Below are 19,482 nucleotides of genomic sequence, written 5' to 3'. Positions count from 1 at the left end.
TACTCTTGTTAGTATTTCAGCGATATTATACCAGAATGGTCATACCTTTACACACGACCAGGTAGAATGTAAAAAATGTTCAAATTTCAATGCTACATCTGAAGCATATTTCAGATATTTTAGATTTTGATTTTTGCAGTTTTTAATGACGAGATATAGTTGATGTAAAAAAATTGTATTGAACCAGTCCATATCTCGCATTGATCACTGATGTCATATTAACCAAATACCAATCAGACCAACACTCCTCTGGTATTATAACACCCAGGTCTGATTCCCATCTCTCTCTCGACCTTTGTAGGCCCGGCTTAGCACTTTCACCTTGGAGAACAAAATGCATCCTAGTTATAAATTTAGGCACATTTCCCAGCCAGAGCACCCTTCCACTTCATTACTTGAAGGCAGGGCCATTGTGGGACTCCATCTTTCTAACAAGAAGGACCTTAATTGAAGAAAACAGTGAAAGGTTTCATTTGACAAGTCATATTTCTGTTTTAGTTGTTCAAAGGATATAAGTAGCCCTTCCTCATAACAGTCTTCAATATACCCAATTCCTTTCTCATACCAAGTATTTAGAATCTTATTACCCAAATTCATGGGCAATAATTCATTCTGTCACAGTGGTGCTTTTGGTGATATCCCCACTTTTTTCCCCTAATACATTCATTAATTTCACACCAAATTTTAATCATATGTATTAAAATGGGGTTATCAGTTTTTTTTTAATTACGTTCCATTTGTAAATAAAATACCTCTCTGCCCCCTCCCTCACTGCATGCAATCCTATTTGGATCCATGAGGGAGAACTTTCCACTTCAAAAAAGGATGAAAGGAACCTCGCCTGGGCTTCTAGATAATATTTTTTTTTAAAATCTGGCAGTCTTAATTCCCCCTATTTACATTCCCACATCAATTTCTCCATGAGATCCTAGGCACTTTATTATTCCAAAGAAATTGTCTTACATGACCATTGAGTGTCTTTAAAAAATTCTGAGGCAAGGGAATAGGCAATGACTGGAAGAGATATTGCAGTCTTGGCAGCACTTTCATTTTCACACAATTAACCCTCCCAACTAAAGTGATAGGCAAGTTTTTCTATCTTTGTAGATCATTATCTATCTTTCCAAGCAAAGGGAGATAATTAAGTCTGTACAAACTTTAAGTTATTATTTACCATTATTCCTAAATATTTAATTCTTTCCAATTTCCATTTAAACCAACTTCCTTTGTGGTATTTTTCATAATCAAAATTTGTTAATAGCTTAATTTTTCTTTTTTCCCAAATTAATTTTGTAACCAGAAACACTTGCATATTTCTCCAATACGGCTTGTAGTTTAAACAAAGATTCATTGGAGTCTGATAAATACAACACCCCATTGTCTGCAGACAAATTAATTTTATGCTCTTCCTGGCCAACTTTGAATCCCCTAATATCCAGATCCTTCCTTACAGCCTCTACAAATGGTTAAATTGCCAAAATAAAGAGACCTAGTGTCAGTGGGCACCCCTGCCTGCTGGATATACTCAAAGGAAACATCATTGATATCTGACCATTACTTAAAATTTTGACCTGTAGTTTATGATAAAGAGTTTTATCCAATTAATAAATATTTCAGCCCATTCCAAACTTTTCTAATACTTTGAAAAGAAACAGCCATTCTAACCAATCAAATGCCTTTTCTGCAGCTAAAGATACAGTTATACTCAGGTTCACTTTAGTCTTAGCCAGATGAATTATACTAAATAATCTGCCCAAATTGTCCGCAGGTGTCTATTTTTAAATGAAACCTACCTGATCCTGATTTATTAATTTAGGTAAATATTGCCCTAGTCTATTAACTGGAGTTTTAGCTAGAATCTTATAATCTGCAATTAAAAGAGAAATAGGTCTATTTGAGGACAGTTTTAGTGAATCTCTTCTTTTTCGGTAGCCACATGATAATAGCTGTTGAGAATGATTTCAGGAGTGTCTGAGTCTCCATCACCTGGTTTACCACATCCATAATAAGAGGCATCAAAAGATCTTTGAATTGTCTATAAAACTTGGGTGGTAAACCATCCTCCCCTGTTGATTTATTTGCCTGTAATGTATTCAAGGCTTTTTCAATCACTTATTTGGTAAAGGGGGTATCCAATTCCATCTGATCTTTATTTCCCAACTTTGGAAATTCAATCAATGAGAGAAATTCATCTATCTCCCTAGAGTAACCTAGCAATTCTGACATACAGTTTTGTATAATACTGTTTAAAAGTATTATTGATTTCTTTCGGATTATATGTTAATTTATCAGGCTCTGTTTGGATTGCATTAATCATCCTTAGCATCTCTTCCACCATTAATTTCCATGACAGAACTTTATGTGCTTTATCTCCCAATTTGTAATATTTCCGTTTTGATTTTATATTAGTTTTTATATGTTTGTAATGTATTTATATTTCAATTTTTTTTAATTTTCCAGAATCTTATATTTATCTTTCAAACCCAATCTCTGGTACTCTTTTTCCAACTCAGTTATTTCTTTCTCCAGATCATTGACCTCTGCCATGGGTTCCTTCTATATTTTTTAGTATATGAAATTATCTGTCTGCTAAAATAAGCCTTGAGTGTATCCCATATTGAAAAACCATCATTAGTAGAGGGGCAATTTGTTTCACAAAACAATTCCATTTGTACCCTAATAAAATGACAGAAATCCATCCTTCTCAACAGCGTAGAATTAAGACACTATCTTAAAACACTCTGTTGTTTCTCTGGCATCAATATCGTTAAGGTCAGTGGTACATGATCAGATTTCCACTCTGTTTCCAATTGTGAGGTCATTAACAAAAGATCAATTCTTGTATAAGAGTCAGAACTTTTAAGTAGAATGAATAATCTCTTGCCTTGAGGTGTTACTGTCCCCATACAAATATCAAATTTAAAGCCTTCATAAAAGACAAAGTAACTTTCTCTTTGTTGGTTTATCAAGAATGGGGTCCAAACAAAAATTAAAATCTCCCCCAACCAATATATTTTGTGTTCCTTCCACTGCTTTTAAGAAGACATTCTGCATAAAGGATTCATCATCAAAATTCAGAGCATAAATATTCAGAAGCATCCAGGATTCTGTGTATATTCGACAATGTGTCTTTTCAAATCTTGCCGCTGAATCAATGGATGTATTCTCAACCAACACTGGTATATTTTTGTTAATTTAAATTGCCACCCCTCTTGCTTTGGAGTTGAAAGAAGACTAAATGACTTGTCCCACCCAGTCACTTTTTTATTTATTATGTTCCAATTTTGTATCGTGTGTTTCCTGTAGAAAAACTATGTCCGCTGGCTTTAATTTTTTCAAGTGTGCCAAGACACTCTTCCTTTTTATGGGTTCATTTAAAACATTAACATTATAACTAATAAATGTTAATGTTTCATTCATATCCATATTTACACATATCCAGCTCTGCCATGTGACCCATCTGCTTATTCATTCATTCAGAAGCCTGCAAAAAAAGTCCATGGCACTTTCTAAAAGAAAACCCTACCTCTCAACTTTGCCATCATTTTGTAAAAACTCTCCTTCTCCAATGCCATTAACCCCCTTAAATTGGGGTCTCTGCCCTGCAACTATTTTACAAAGTATTCACCCTCTCTCTCAAGCTCTCCTTACACATTTCAATACTACTTTAATCAACCAACAAATAAGAGACAATTCAAAATATAAAAATCTGGGTAAAAGTAAAAAGTTCACTTTGTATTTTTTTTAAATTTTTCTTTCTGGAATTCATTCTGAGGTCCTCTTTATAGTCCTTGTAAATATTTCTCAACCTCCTTTAGAGATTTACAGAATTTTCAAGGTCCCTCCAACACAATGATCTTCAATGTCACTGGGTATAGCAATAAATACTTTATGTTCCGTATCCGCAGTTGTCGCTTGATGCCATCAAAAAACAACATTTTTCCACCTTCCAACTTGATTGGGCCATTATTTTCCCTGGCATATTTGACTGCTGCTTTGTTGCCTCCCGATCCCAATAACTCAATCTTACCAGAACCAGTCATGCTCTTTGATCATCTGGGGCCGAGGGTCTGGTGGGCACTCTCAATAAGCAGGTTTTCTTTGAATCTTCCTGTTCTCAACACTCATGGAATCCATTCCTTAAAGAACTTCACCGGGTCATTCCCTTCAGTCCTTTCTTTTCGCCCAATGATATAGACATTATTCCTTCTGCTGAAATTCTCCATATGACCAATTTTATCCAGCAGCAATTGCTTATCCAGTTTCTATGCCTTTGGCCCTTCAAATTTCCCCGGGCCACTGTCAGGTCATTTTTGACCTGGTCCACTCGGGCCGTCAGGATTTTAAGCGCCATTTCCATTGCTGATATTTTGTCTGCTACCTCTCTCAGCACATTTTCTACCTTAGAAAATCATCCACTTAACGTCTCCATTGTTTCCAGCAACTTTTGTTAATCGTGTGTCCACCCCCATCTATTTGAGTCTGTTCCGGCATCATGGTGGCACCTTCTTCCCCGCTCCCTTGTGGACCTTCTCTTGACAATCTCAGCGACTTTTGAACATCTTCAGCCCTAGTTTTTTGGGTCTTATTTTTCTTATTCATCATTTTCTATTTTTAGCACATAAACTCTTTAGTTTGATAACTGAATTGTCTTTTTAAATTGCTATTCACAGAGAGCTCTTCTAACCCACATCTGACTAGGTCCTTTGCATGGCTACGCCTCCCCTTGATATGATATCCTTGAGAGTTTCAAAGCCAATTCATTACTTATAAAGTGCATTAATGCTGAAATCAGGAAATAATGCATCCAATTTATACAAAACAAACTCCCAGAAGTAGCAATGATCAGATAACCTATTTTAATGGTGTTGATTTAGCGTGAATATGCAAGATTCCTTTATTTTCATGCAATAAAACAGGTCTAATATTACACAAAATTCACTTTAGTCTGCGACAGTTTCAGCACCAACAGAAATTGCTGTGTGCCTCTTAGTGGGAGAAAGAAAAGGAAAGGGCATCGACTCCCACCCCCCCCCCCCCCCCCAGAGTCACTGAGCGTCCTTGGATTTGACTCCAGTGCTTACAGTCTCTACAGCCACAAAGACTTCAACTCAAACCATCAGCAATTCAAACTTCACATCCAACTCTCACACACGATCAGGAAGCCTTCAGGGTCCTCAGCACCCTCATGCATCCCAGTTCTGATACCTCCTTCAGGCATGAGTTCTGATACCTGGCTCCAGTCTCGAGGCTGTCTTCAGCAGTCCGCAGCTTGGTGTGAGTCCTTTATCTGTAGGTTCCTTTATCTATAGGTGCCAGCAGCCTCCAGCTTGTATGGGTTCCTCATCTCGGGTCAACAACAGCCCTTAGCCTGTGTGTTCTTCAGACACAGAGCTCCTCACTAGTCTGTCACTATGTCACCATCCCATAGGGTCATCTCCTCTATCTCTCCTTCTCAAATATATAGGTTACTATTTCCCTGGTTGTCTGCACCAGTGGTATGGGATCTTTCAGGGCCATCAGATTGGCAGATGGGACCATGGATTCATGCTCCCATACCACTCCCTCAGAGAGGTTTTCACTCATCTATTGTGGTCAAAAGAACTATAAAATTAACCTTGAGTAACTACGCATACATGTGAATCAGTGCTTCCACTCTGTTGAGGACAGTGAAGCAGCAGGTGACAACAGTTTATGCACAGAGTGTAGGAAGGTTGATATCAGTTATGAAAATAGAGCATGAAGAAAGTGGCAGCTGGAATTTTATACTATAAACAAGGAAACAGGAAACGTGTGCAACTATCAAATGTTGACAGGGAATGGTGGAACAGGAAAGGGATGGGGATGTGATTCCTGGACAACTAATTAGAATTTTGCCAGTGTTTGGATTCTGAATTGACTCTGCCCACCTTTTGGATGGTTTCATCTCTGAGTCAGAAACTCACAGGTTTGAGTTGAACTTTCAAAGCATATCTGATATTCGGGTGCTGAAGAAGTAGAGGCATGCCGCTGAAACCTGTGGAACATTGTGCCCATGAAGAACATCTCTGGCTGGTTCTCACCAATCAATCACTCTCTACACCAATCCTATTTTATTCTCCCCACTCCTCCCATATTCTACCACTCACCTTCACAAAGGGGCAACTTGCAGTGGCCAGTCAACCTACCAACCTGCTGCAGGAGAAAACCCACTTGGTCACAGAGAGAACATACAAACTCCAAACAGATAGCACCGGAGTTCAAGACCAAGCTCAGGCCATTTGAGCTGTGGAGCAGAGGCTCAATATACCATTGTCTTGGTTTAAGTACCAGGAAGGAATGTACATCATGTACAGCAATATGATGACCACTTCAAAATGCAAGAAGGCAATGAGTTGAGAACTTATTGTCATATACACAAATACAATATTTAGATGCACCAAAATTCTTACGTTGCAGCCACACAGGAACACAAGACAAACCAATTACAATAACAAGACCATAAGACGTGGTGGCAGAATTAGGTCATTTGTCCCATTGAGTCAGCTCCACCACTCTAATCATGGCTGATGTATTTTTTTTATTTCAATACCATTTTTTAGGCCTTCTCCCCATTATCTTTGACACCCTTACAAATCAAGAACCTATGAACCTCTGCTCTAAATACACCCAATGACTTGGCCTCCATCGCCGTCTGTGGCAACAAATTGCACAGATTTGCCACCCTCTAGCTAAAGAAACATCTCCTCATCTCTGTTCTAAAAGAACGGCCTTTTATTCTGAGATTGTGCCCTCTTGTCCTAGACTCTCCTACAAAACAAATTACTACAATATACCAAGAGAAAAAAAAAACATTTAAAAGGATAAATATATAAATATTCACAGTTGTGCTAAATACAAGAAAAAAAGTGACGTTTCGGTAGTGCAGACAGATCTTTTGGAGGTCCCAGAGTAGTTTATGATTAGAGTAGTGCTTGGAGATTCAAGAGACTGACAGCTGCTGGGGAAAAAAAAATGATCATGAACCTAGAGAATCAGGACTTCAGGATTCTGTACCTTCTGCTCAAAGATAGCAGTGAGAAGAGGTTGTGACCAAGGTGAAGGGGATCCTTTGTGAGGTTGGCAGCCTTCTTGAGGCGTACACACAAAATCTGTCCTATTCTTTCCGGTGTCTTAAGACACAGATCCAGATTTAGAAAATACTAAAGTTGCCAAACATTCTTAAAGTCTTGAATCAAAACACTGTAGATGCTGGAGATAGGACACAAAAGGCTCTGCACTTCTAGAAGCAGCATCGGTGGAGAGAGGATCAGATTCTACTTGTGGGTCTGGAGTGTGTGTGCACCCACATGCTTGTAAGTACATGTGTGCCCACATGTGCATAGGCACCCATGTTCCCATGTGCATTGACTGTATATGAAGAACAGCAATGTTCCAGCCTCTATTTAGCCTTCAGTGAACAATCAAAGGTATTCTGTTCATTAGCGCATGGCTGTCCGTGTTAGCTTGCTGTGCATAAATTAGTGTTTAATATTTTCACTGTGACATTTGCTTCTAAAATATTCACATTTTTCTAGATGTCGAGACCTCATGGATGTTGCTGTTGCGAATTTTATTTCTTTCTGCAGTACAGCTCCACAGATCATCCTATACAGTCAGATAGCACAAAAACAGGTCCTTCTCTCCACATCCCTCTGAACCATTCATATCCATCTACACATTCAAATGTCTTTTAAATGTTGCATTTGTGCTGCTTCTACGGTTTCCTCTGGTAGATTTTCCCCCTCATACCCATCACCCTGTGTAAAAGTTTCACATTGGGCCCCCTTTAAATCTTTCACCTCTCATCATAAATGTGTTTTATATTGTTTTAGACTCCCCTGCCATGGGAAAAAGAATAGGACCAATCACCTATTAGATGCCCTGATTTCATTTACTTCTCAGAAGGTCAGCCCTAAGCCTCCTCTGCCCCACCCTATTCAGCCTCTTCCTATCGGTCAACTTTCCAGTCCCAATGACATCCAATGAACCCTTTCTGCATTTTCGAGTTGCATTACATACTTCCTGAAGCAGTGTGACCAGAACTACACACAATACGCCCAGCATGGTCTCAACAATATCTTGTGCTGTGAATGGTGCAGGCAAGAGTGCCAAATACTTTCTACCACCTTTCACACTTGTCCAGTTAAATTCTATCTGCCATTCCTTGCCCCTAATCATAGATAACCTTTGTATTCTTCATTATACTAAAACTGTTGGTGTCGTCCACAACTTTACTAACCACGACAAAAAATGTTCTCATCCAAACTGCGAATATAGATGGTGAGCAACAGTGGACCCAGCCTTGGCCTCGTGGAACACCACTGGATATAGGCCTCAAATCTGAAAAACAACCCTTCACTCCACCTTCTGATTCCCACTACCAAGCCAATTCTGCATCCAATTGAACAGCTTACCCTTGACCACATGTGAGATAACCTTCCAAATGTGCCTACCATGCAGGACCTTGTCAACTGCCTTGCTAAAATCCATGCAGACATCCACCCTGTCCTTGTCAATACTCTTCAAAAAAAAATATCAATTTGAGGGACATCATTTCCCAAATGCAAAACCTTGCTGACTAACGAATACAGGTCGATCCTGACTCTCAGGCTCCTCTCCTACAATTTTCCCACAATTAAAGCAATTGTAGTTCTCTGGCTTGTCCTCACAGTCCTTCTTAAATAGAGACACAACAGCCTTTTAATGGCACAAATATCTCTGCCTGAGCTCCTGCAATTTCTTTCCTTGCTTTCCACAATGTTCTGGGAGACATATGGCCAGCCCCGGGGATTTTCCCCCCCCCATCTTTATGTGCTTTAAGACTGCGAGAGCCTCCTCTTTTGTAATATGAATTTGTTTCAAGACATCACTATTCTCTTCCTTGACTTACCTTCACAGCTTTTTTTTTAATTTTTTTAAATTTTTCACACTATGAACCATATTAATCAAAATACACACAAACATTTCCCTCGTGAATATACACAGTGGCATTTTCTCCCCTTTTACCCCCCCTCCCTTCCCTCCCTCCCTCCTTCCCACCACCCCTCCCTGCCCACTAAACATTCAACATATACAATACAATAAACCCATTAAACAATGTCATCACACAATGAAAATAAACAAGAAAATTGTGTCATCTACTTTTACACACTGGGTCAGTTCATTTCGTCTTCTTCTCATTCTATCATTTTAGGGGTGGAGGTGCGGTAGGCCCTCTCTGTTGTGTTCCATGTACGGTTCCCAAATTTGCTTGAATACCGCGACTTTATTTTTAAATTATATGTTATATTTTTCCAATGGAATACATTTATTAATTTCCATGTACCATTGCTGTACTCTCAGGCTCTCTTCTGATTTCCAGGTTGACATACATTTTTTTGCTACAGCTAAGGCTACCTTCAGCTTGAACACATGCTGACACTCATATTCCCTCTTTGTAACCACCATCTTTTCAAATACAAATGAAAAGTGTATTGAAACAGAGAAGGCTGAAATAGATCTCTAGGCATGAGCTAACTGGGCATGAATTATGCCATGCCTTTATACTTTAGCGGATAAATGAGGCAAATGGTGCAGCACCCTGTGTTACAGTTACATCACCTGAGATATTCTTTCCACTTCTCTATCTAACACCAGTTTGGTGTTTCTTTTGCATAGTTCAATCATGCCTGCTGAAGTCAATTTATTCACATGTAACAGCCAACTCACTGGTCCTCAAAGACCCACCTCTGTGGATCAACACCTTTCCGGTGAGGAGCTCCTGACACCCAACTCTGAGTCTGAAGCAGGGCAGATTAGTGGCGCCTGTTTTTGAACTGTGAAACCATGGCATCTGCCACAGATGTCGTGGTCTCACAGTTCAAACATATGCGGAGCGGGAAGGCCATGGGGTCGGGGCACTGCTGGGCTGAAAAGGCAGGATCCCCCTGCTACCCCTAGATATGTCCATGGTGAAAGGTGAATGGAATGCTATCGCCCACAATTGGATGAGGTGGTGGCTCGAAATGAATAATTGCCAGCTCCTGCACCTCTGTAATGACATGCTTCCTGTTTAAGGTGGGTGTGTTCTGCACTGCACTGGGGTCCTTGTTTGTCAGGAAATATCACCAGGAACTCGCTCCAGGGAAGAACAAGTTGGGGGTACCATAGGTAGTTCATTATTCTTTGAGGTGAACCAGTCAGAAACCACCTCCAGGCCAGCGATGGCTGAGACCCACTGATCTGGACTGACAATTTTGGCTGTTACAAGGGTGCAAAAACGGAATTATTTGGATAAATGAAGACAACTGCAATGTGCAATTAACTCACTGATCAAACACAAGAGTAAATTCCTTCTACCTCTGTTTCTGATTGTTGCATCAACAAGGGACGGTACAGGGGGTGGGGCGCATGCCATACCATGCTCATCAACCAACATTTAAAGTCTGCCTATACCCCTTAAAGGGAAGGTGATCCATGACTGGAATTGGTTGTAGGAACACTTGGACCACTGGATGTCTGCTGTCAAAGGCTGAAAAATGTTTAATAATGGGATAGAGCTGTAGAGCTCGTCGAAAGAACCAAAGACTTGTTGATCCAAACCAAGGCTTTTATTAGCAAAAGACCAGAGCTCTTCACAGGTGGCCGACCAGTCCGGAATGATCCGACCTGGCTAGGGACACAACCCTTTAAGGCCCAGACAATAAGAGTGGCTTAGCTCTCAGCCAATCGCTGTAAGCACAGTCTAGATACAGTAACTATATACACTATGTACATTGGTGATAGATCTGTACTATCACATTCACCCCTTCTTGGAGAATTGACCCTGGAAAAAAAAACAAAAACGAGGGAGAGAATGAAAGGAAGGGGTAGGTCAAGGACTGTAGCGGTCAGGGGGTCTGACCATCCGGCGTGACCGCCGTGGTGCCGGGATTGGGGTCACTGGAGTGGTGTTGCCAGCGGGCTCGTCGGGAGCGACTGCTCCGTCGCTCAATTCCCCAGTCGTTTTGTTGGCAGGGTGGCCCGGGTCATTGGGATGCTGTTGGTCCTTCTGTTGCGGCACGGGGCCTGGAGAAGGAGTTGGGGGGTTTGCTGGGTCTACCGCGTCCTGAGCTAGGTCCCGCACCGAAACAGTGTCCTCCCGCCCGTCTGGGAACTCCACGTATGCGTAATGTGGGTTTGCGTGGAGTAGAGTCACTCGGTCGACCAAGGGGTCGTTCTTTGAGTGCCGGACGTGGCGTCGCAAAAGGACGGGGCCAGGGACGGTGAGCCATGCCGGTACAGTGGTTCCCGATTCGGATTTCCTCGGGAAAAGGAACATCCTTTCGTGGGGGGTGGCATTTGTTGCAGTACATAGGAGGGAGCGGATGGAGTGTAAAGCACTAGTGAGAACCTCCTGCCAGTGAGAGGTGGGGAGACCTTTAGACCGGAGAGCCAGTGTAACCGCTCTCCATATGGTGGCATTCTCCCTCTCGACCTGGCCATTACCGCGTGGGTTATAGCTCGTGGTCCTGCTTGAAGCAATACCACACTCCAGAAGGTACTGTTGCAGCTCTGCACTCATGAATGAGGACCCCCTATCACTGTGGATGGAATTGGGGTACCCGAAGATGGTGAAAATACTGTGAAGGGCCTGTATCACTGAGGTGGCAGTGGTGTCTGGGCAGGCTACAGCGAATGGGAAGCGGGAGTACTCGTCGATGGCCGTAAGGATGTAGGTATTACGGTTAGTCGACGGTAGGGGCCCCTTAAAGTCTACACTAAGACGCTCGAAGGGGCGGGTGGCTTTGATAACGTGGGAGTTATCCGGACGGAAGAAGTGGGGCTTGCATTCAGCGCACACCGAACAGGCTCGGGTCATGGAGTGGATCTCCTCGACTGTGTAGGGTAAGTTGCGCGCCTTGACAAAGTGAGCAAACCTAGTGACCCCTGGGTGACAGAGCACCTCATGGAGTTTCCGTAGTCTGTCCATCTGTATGCTGGCGCACGTCCCCCTGGAGAGCGCGTCAGGCGGGTCGTTGAGCTTACCAGGCCGGTACAGGATGTCATAGTTAAAGGTGGAGAGTTCGATTCTCCATCTGGCGATTTTGTCGTTTTTTATCTTACCACGCTGGGTGTTGCTGAACATGAAGGAGACCGCGCGTTGATCAGTCAACAGTGTAAAGCGCCTCCCAGCGAGGTAATGTCTCCAACGACGCACCGCTTCAACTATGGCCTGGGCCTCCTTCTCGATCGAGGAGTGTCTACTCTCCGGACCCTGGAGGGTTCTGGAGAAGAAGGCTACAGGCCGACCGGCCTGGTTCAAGGTGGCTGCCAGGGCGAAGTCGGATGCATCGCTCTCGACTTGAAACGGGACAGACTCATCGATCGCGTGCAGCGTCGCAGCAGCGATGTCAGATTTGATTCGATTGAAAGCCGCTGTGGCTTCGGTCGAGAGGGGAAAAGAGGTGGTCTTGATAAGAGGACGCGCCTTGTCGGCGTAGTTTGGAACCCATTGGGCGTAATACGAGAAAAGGCCCAGGCAACGTTTGAGAGCTTTCTGGGTATGTGGGGGGGGGGTAAGTCCATTAGGGGACGCATGCGGTCAGGATCTGGCATGACTATCCCGTTCTCCACCACACAACCTAGAATAGCGAGTCGTGTGGTCCGGAAGACACACTTGTCCAAATTGTAAGTCAGGTTTAGCTGACGGGCAGTTTGAAGAAATTTGTCTAGGTTGGCGTCGTGGTCCTGTACGTCGTGGCCGCAGATGGTGATATTGTCCAGATACGGGAAGGTCGCGGTTAGCCCGTTCTGGTCCACCATCCTGTCCATTTCCCGCTGGAAGACTGCGACACCATTCGTGACCCCGAATGGTACCCTGAGAAATTGGTATAGCCGCCCATTTGCTTCAAAGGCCGTGAATGGTCGGTCCTCGCAGCGGATCGGGAGCTGGTGGTAGGCCGAACGTAGGTCTATAGTGGAGAAAATGCGGTACTGGGCGATCTGGTTCACCACATCCGTGATGCGTGGCAGGGGGTACGCATCCAGGAGCGTGAAGCGGTTAATGGTCTGGCTATAGTCGACCACCATCCTTAGTTTTTCCCCATTCTTGACAACCACCACCTGGGCTCTCCAGGGGCTTGAACTGGGTTCGATGATGCCCTCATCCAGCAATCTACGCACCTCACTCCTAATGAATTGCCTGTTTTCGTAACTATATTGCCGACTTTTGGTGGCCACAGGTTTCCAGCCAGGAGTGAGGTTTGCGAAGAGTGCTGGCGGGGCAATCCGGAGTGTGGAAAGGCCGCAGGATTTGCCCCGGGGCATGGGGGCGGGTTGCTCGGGTGCTTCGGGAGTGGGGCGATGGCAGACCGAGAGGGGGGCGTGGGGTCCCCCAAAGTGTAGGGACACCGTTTGGAACTGACACTGGAAGTCTAATCCCAGCAACACTGGGGCGCACAATTGGGGAAGGACGAATAATTTGAAGTGGGTGACCGTCACGCCCTGTACTTCCAGCGTGGCGATGCAATACCCCTTTATCCCAGTCGAGTGCGACCTCGTCGCTAATGAGATCCTCTGGGTAGTGGGAATAATGTCAAGTCCCCAACGGAGGGCCAGATCTGGCTGGATAAAACTGTCAGTTGACCCAGAGTCAAATAAGCAATTGGTGTAGTGTCCATGCACTTTAATCAGTTCCATTGCTTTAGTGAGTGGATGAGAGCATTGCTGGTTCAGTGTTATTGAAGCAGTTGACAGGGGAGTTTTGCGCGATGACGTCACGCAACGGGATGACGTCACGCAACGGAATGACGTAGTCAACGCTCGAGGAGCAGGTTGGAGGACCTCCCGGAAGTGCTGTTGTGGCGGCGTTGGCGGGTGAATAGTAAGTATTGGGGTTTGTAGTTGCTCGCGATTGGCGGTGGGTAGGTCGTTGGTCGCGGCGGTCGGGCCCTGGCGGTCGTCACCGATGGACGCTAGGGTGAGCACCTGGTTGGCTGCGGGGGTGGCTGTGGCGGCGGCAGCAGCGGCGGTAGCGTCGGCCCCGGGGGTGGCTGTGGCGGCGGCAGCAGCGGCGGTAGCGTCGGCCCCGGGGGTGGCTGTGGCGGCGGCAGCAGCAGCGGTAGCGTCGGCCCCGGGGGTGGCTGTGGCGGCGGCAGCAGCGGCGGTAGTGTCAAGTGTTCCGCATGGGGGCGAGAGGCGGGCCATCACCATGGTTGCGACGGTGGGTTGCCCCTTCCGGGTTCGGCGTCTCCGTGACGTCAGGCGTTGCCGTGCAGGGGAGCCCTCGCTCGCATTGGACGAGAGCTCTGGGGAAGAAGAGTTTGAATGGGAAAGCGGCGATTGGGCTTCACACGAGGCACTATGTTTGCTGGCGGCCATTTTAGACCTACAGACTGCAGCAAAGTGGCCCTTTTTAAGGCACTTCTGGCACCTGGCTTTTCTTGCTGGGCACTGGGATCTGCTGTGCTTGTCCCTCTCGCAGAAATAACATTTCGGGTTCGCACGGGGCAGGGTAGCAGCAGCCGACAGGCCGTCAGGGGTAGGGTAGAAGGGCACTCTACTCACAGAACGAGGGGTCCAGTCCCTAGAGAGCTCGGTGGATTTTAAGGCTGCATCCTCCATTGTGATTGCGATCCGGGCCACGTCCTCTAGTTTTTCTACCCCTTGTTCGAGCAAGCGCAGCCTCACTTCATTCGATCTGAGCCCGGCCACATAGGCATCCCGGACGAGATCGTTTGTGATCTCGGCAGCAGTTTTGTCCACACAGTTACAGTCCTTGCCCAATGCCTTTAATACTTGTAAATATGCTCTGCTGGACTCACCGGGCTGTTGCTTCCTCGACGCAAGCACGAGCCGGGCATGAACTCTGTTCACCGGTTGATCATACAGTCCTTTCAGTACCTTTATGGCTGCGGTGTAAGTGGTCTCATCCTGGATGTTCTCGTAGACTCTCAAGGACACCATAGACAGCAATGCTGTTAGACGCTGGTTATCCTCCTCTACCTGAATGAATCTCAGGAAGTTTTCAAAGTTCAGCAGCCAGAAGTTAAAGGCTTTGAAGGCTGTAGCTGACTGTGGGTCGATATCAAGTTTTTCTGGCCGAGTTAAACGCTCCATCCGTTTCAAAAAAATTCTTTTTGCTAATAAAATTGTAGAGCTCGTCGAAAGAACCAAAGACTTGTTGATCCAAACCAAGGCTTTTATTAGCAAAAGACCGGAGCTCTTCACAGGTGGCCGACCAGTCCGGAATGATCCGACCTGGCTAGGGACGCAACCCTTTAAGGCCCAGACAATAGGAGTGGCTTAGCTCTCAGCCAATCGCTGTAAGCACAGTCTAGATACAGTAACTATATACACTATGTACATTGGTGATAGATCTGTACTATCACAAGAGCATTCAACAGCTTACTCCAAGAGGCCAAAATGAAGAGGTGAACACTAGCCCAATTCACCATGGTGGATGAATTTAGCAAGTCTTCGAGGCACAGTGGGAAGAAATGTAACACATTCTGATCCTCAAGAAAAGATTCCAAACAGGAATAAGTCATTTAGGTGAGTGTTTTTTAAGCTGTATGTCTACATTTCTGATCAAATGACCACACATCCTATCATTCACCAACCAACAATCTGACAATTCAGTCCAACATCTGACATTCACAAGAGCAACTAAAGTTATTTATATCAACTCTTCCAGTGTACCAAAACATCAAGACATTTAAGGGGAACAAATAAACTTTGACACTCACTGAAGTATTACAATTAATAAGGGTAAAAGTTGAACTAGGGCCTTGAATAAAGGGAAAGAGTTAAAGAAGTGGAGTGGAATTGGCAAAAGGAGTGCTTAAATATGACTGTGATTTGCATGAGTAGATCAGGGAGATAGAGACAACTCAGAGAGGGAAAGACCAAGGGAATAAGACATGAAGGCCCTCGGAATGCATGGGGAGTTAGCTTTTTCGCATATTTAACTTAGATGTCCATAATACAGCTCGGAAGAAGGCCCTTCCATCCCTTGAAACCTATGCTGTCCAATTACACTCAATTAACCTAACAACCAGATACATTTTGGAGGGTGGGAGAAAACCGGAGCACCGGGAGAAATCCAATGGCAATCGCGTGGAGGACGTACAAACTCCGGACAGACAGTCCTGGATTTGAACCCGGGTCACTGAACGAGGTAAAAGCATTGCATTAAACCCGAATTAACTTTGCTGCTGCTAATGTACATTTATTATCAGCAATTATTTTAACCTGATGGAGGCATTAAGCTGTTGATAAATGAGGTGTGGTTACTGCCAATTCTCGATTATTACCTCGTGCAGAACCTGGACGGAAATGTTGTTTGTACTGAATCCTCCCTTCCTCTTCCCATTTCAATTTCCTGCCATTCCTGCCTTGGTGGGGATATGAAAGGGTGGTGTTCCTTCAATCCATTTATTATCTGTTTTGCTGGGTTAAGAGGTCTGACCAGTTGTATTCAGAATTCAATACCCGACATCAAACCAGCTTTGTGCAGTGATCTGCATCATAATCGTGCTTGTTCTGCATGCAGCCATTCAAGTTCATTGACATGTGTATCAAAACTGCAGTGAGAGTGTTTTTTTGTCAGCAGATCAGTAGATTTTGTATACATAATACAGCAAGTAAGACACAGACTGAGAGAAAGAGCTGTTAGTGTGGAGCAAAGGCAGCAAAATTTTTAGCAGACCGAGGTTTGTTCAGGATCCTGATAATGGAGGGAAAGAAACTGTCCTTGTATCTGGCGAAATGTGATTTCATAATTATTGTCAGGTCCCTGCGTGGAAGTGCTGAACCAAGGTGTGGCCCTGCTCAATTCCCAAAACTGGCATATGGCCAATGCCCGAAAAAAGAGGAGTAAATGTAGGGGTGCAAGTCACTTGAGTTTCTTTCTGGCGTGGCACTGTGGCAAGCATAACAACCAACCACTTTCGAACCAGTATACTCAACCAGCCAACTTTCACCTTTGACTGAAGAACCCAATTTCTGTAGACTTTTGGATGAGAGAAGATCGAAGCAGGGAGATTGTTTCCACTGGCATGTGAGAACAGAACTAGGTGACTGAACCTCAAGATGCAGGGGAGTAGATTTAGGACAGAGATGAGGAAGAACTGCTTCTCTAAGAGAGGAGTGAATCTGTGGAGTTCTCTGCCCACGGAAGCACAAATACCATATTATTTAAGATGCAGACAGATTTTTGAAGAAAAGGGAAATTAATGGTTTTGGGGAACAGGTGGATGAGTGGAGCTGAATCCATACCCAGATCAGCCGTGTCCTTACTGAATGGAGGAGCAGACTCCTCCTGCTCCTTATGTTCTTTGAGGCATTTGAACAGTTTCCTCTGGGGATTAGCCTCATGGCATTAGATGAAATGCAGGTATCCTGGCCTCAATCAGTCACCAAAAAATGATTCACTGATTGCACATCTCACGGCTCTTTCTGGTATCTGGATAATTGACATTATTCTTAAAGGAACTTGTCTGCCAAAGAGACACACTTGAAGCTTTGCATGGAAGGACTCCAATCTAAGGTCTGACCAGTGTAATGATCCTGCAAAGCACCTCCCCCACCTCGTTCTTTCTCTTCCCCTCATCCACTTTCTCCAGCCACCCACTTCACATTTCCTATCAGAGCTACCCTTCTTAGCCCTCTGTCCTTTCCCCTGTCAATTCTCAGCTTCTTTCTTTTTCTCCCACCTTTATCCTTTTTCCTCCCCCCCCCCACCCCATTTTTTTTCCAGGTGTCTGCCTGATTTTATACTTTCTTGAAGAAGGGTTCAGGCAAGAAACACCGACTCCAGTTTGCTTTCTGTGGATGCTGCTTGACCTATGAATTTCTCCAGAACTTTTGCATTTAACACTTGAAAGGTCTATTGTCAAAATTTTGAATATATAGACTGGATGATACTGATAAATGAAAAGAAAGCAATTCACTATTTTGTATTTCTTGTGTATTTATTTTAAACAAATAAAGTTTATTTTTTATTTTAAAATCCTCATCTGTTTTGAGATATCTCAAACTTACCAAATGGTTTGTATATATCATTTCAGGCTTCCTTTCCATCTCAGAATACCACATGCAGTATAGGTGAGTCACAGTTTAAACAGGAGACATGATAATTAACATAGTTGATTTGAAGATACATGAACACTTAATTCCACAGACATTACTTATTTTAATTTATTGCATGACCTTTATTCCCCTGGTATTCTGGCAACCTCTCTCTCAAACAACACTGTACAGAGATTATCTGGCTATTTATTTCATTGTTATTTGTGAGCAGTTGGTATCAAAAAACAGTATGTCATGTTCCCTTACTATAGCAGTGACCAGATCTTAATAAGACGTCATTGATCTAAGAACATTCAATTGACTTGAAGTTATTACACTTACATTGTAAATCCCTGCTTTACTTTTCATGAAAGCACACAGGTTGACCTCGAGGAGGAAACATTTCTTACCAGTTTGAGATCCTCTGAAGCGATGCGTGTATAGACGTCTTCCATCTGCTCAGCACCATCACTGAGGCAAGTGTTGTAGTATTCTGTGCACTGCTGAGTGAGGTCATCGATGTGTCCCAGTGATCCATCCTTTAATGCACAGAGAGAGAGAACATCTCATGAGAACTCCAGCAGCCCAGGAGAGGGTCTTGCCATGCCCTAGGACTCTCCAATCAATCAATATTTGATGCACAATAAAGCTACAATGATACAGCATACTCAGCATTTTGGTAATGCGTGACTAATGCATTTGAGACGTTTGGATGTCTCAAATGGGGTTTGGTTTTTTTTCCCCAAAAATTTTACACAGCAATAAAACAAATTACTCGGAGAACCAAATAACATTCAAGGCAGCTGAGGAAAATAAGAGCCCAGGTGAGAGTGCCGAGACCCAGGTATTAATGACCAAACCCAGTTAGGATCAGGTAAGGGAAGGATAAAGGTTGACCCTGGATTCTCGAACAAGGATGCGGTCAGACTCAGGTGATGGTGGGGACAGGACAATCAAGCTTAGGCAAGGGTGTAGGTTCTGAGCTGGCTTAGACAAGGGCTCAATGAGGTTCAGGTGATGGTGGAGACGATCAGGGTCAGGTTTGGGACCCAGTCAGGCTTGGGCAAGGTGCAGGGCCTGATCAGACTAAGTGTGGCTTGGGTGAGCAGCAGCGACCAATCAAGTTTGGGCAAGGAGCAGGACTCAGCAAAAGCATCATTTGGTGAGCCAGATGCCAAACCATTCTGGATTTCCAAAGAGTTAGATAGTGGATTATAGGAGTTTTATTGTACTTATAATAACATATACTGAGTGAAAACTTCTTGTGGACTCACTTTTGCAGTCATTCAGGAGAGAAAAATCTACTGAATTTGAGGACAGTCAGTAGATCCAGAGTGGTAAGGACTCCATGAACCAAAGGTAGTCACACATTAGCCCCATAGCTTGTCTTGGAAGGTGTCAGAGAATGTTCTCCAAGGCTGCTCTCTGCCC

General features: G+C 44.1%; 1 protein-coding gene and 1 long non-coding RNA gene across 4 annotated transcripts in view; one reads left to right on the top strand and one right to left on the bottom strand.

The window, feature by feature from the left end:
* sash1a (SAM and SH3 domain containing 1a) overlaps positions 1-19,482 on the bottom strand; it is a 202,604-nt gene that overhangs the window by 90,974 nt on the left and 92,148 nt on the right. For all 3 annotated transcript variants that reach the window (XM_069932254.1, XM_069932256.1, XM_069932255.1), the window contains exon 2: positions 18,462-18,590. In XM_069932254.1, coding sequence (XP_069788355.1) covers positions 18,462-18,590 — 129 coding nt within the window. The remainder of the gene's footprint in view (positions 1-18,461; positions 18,591-19,482) is intronic.
* LOC138760926 (uncharacterized) lies at positions 15,463-18,597 on the top strand. Its single transcript, XR_011355969.1, has 3 exons — positions 15,463-15,534; positions 18,051-18,087; positions 18,426-18,597. It is a non-coding gene; the product is annotated as an uncharacterized lncRNA (long non-coding RNA).

The sequence above is a fragment of the Narcine bancroftii genome, chromosome 4 (assembly GCF_036971445.1).
Source record: "Narcine bancroftii isolate sNarBan1 chromosome 4, sNarBan1.hap1, whole genome shotgun sequence".
Taxonomy (NCBI): Eukaryota; Metazoa; Chordata; class Chondrichthyes; order Torpediniformes; family Narcinidae; genus Narcine; species Narcine bancroftii.
The sequence above is the reverse complement of the archived record's forward strand: the minus strand, read 5'-3'. Positions and strand labels throughout refer to the sequence as shown.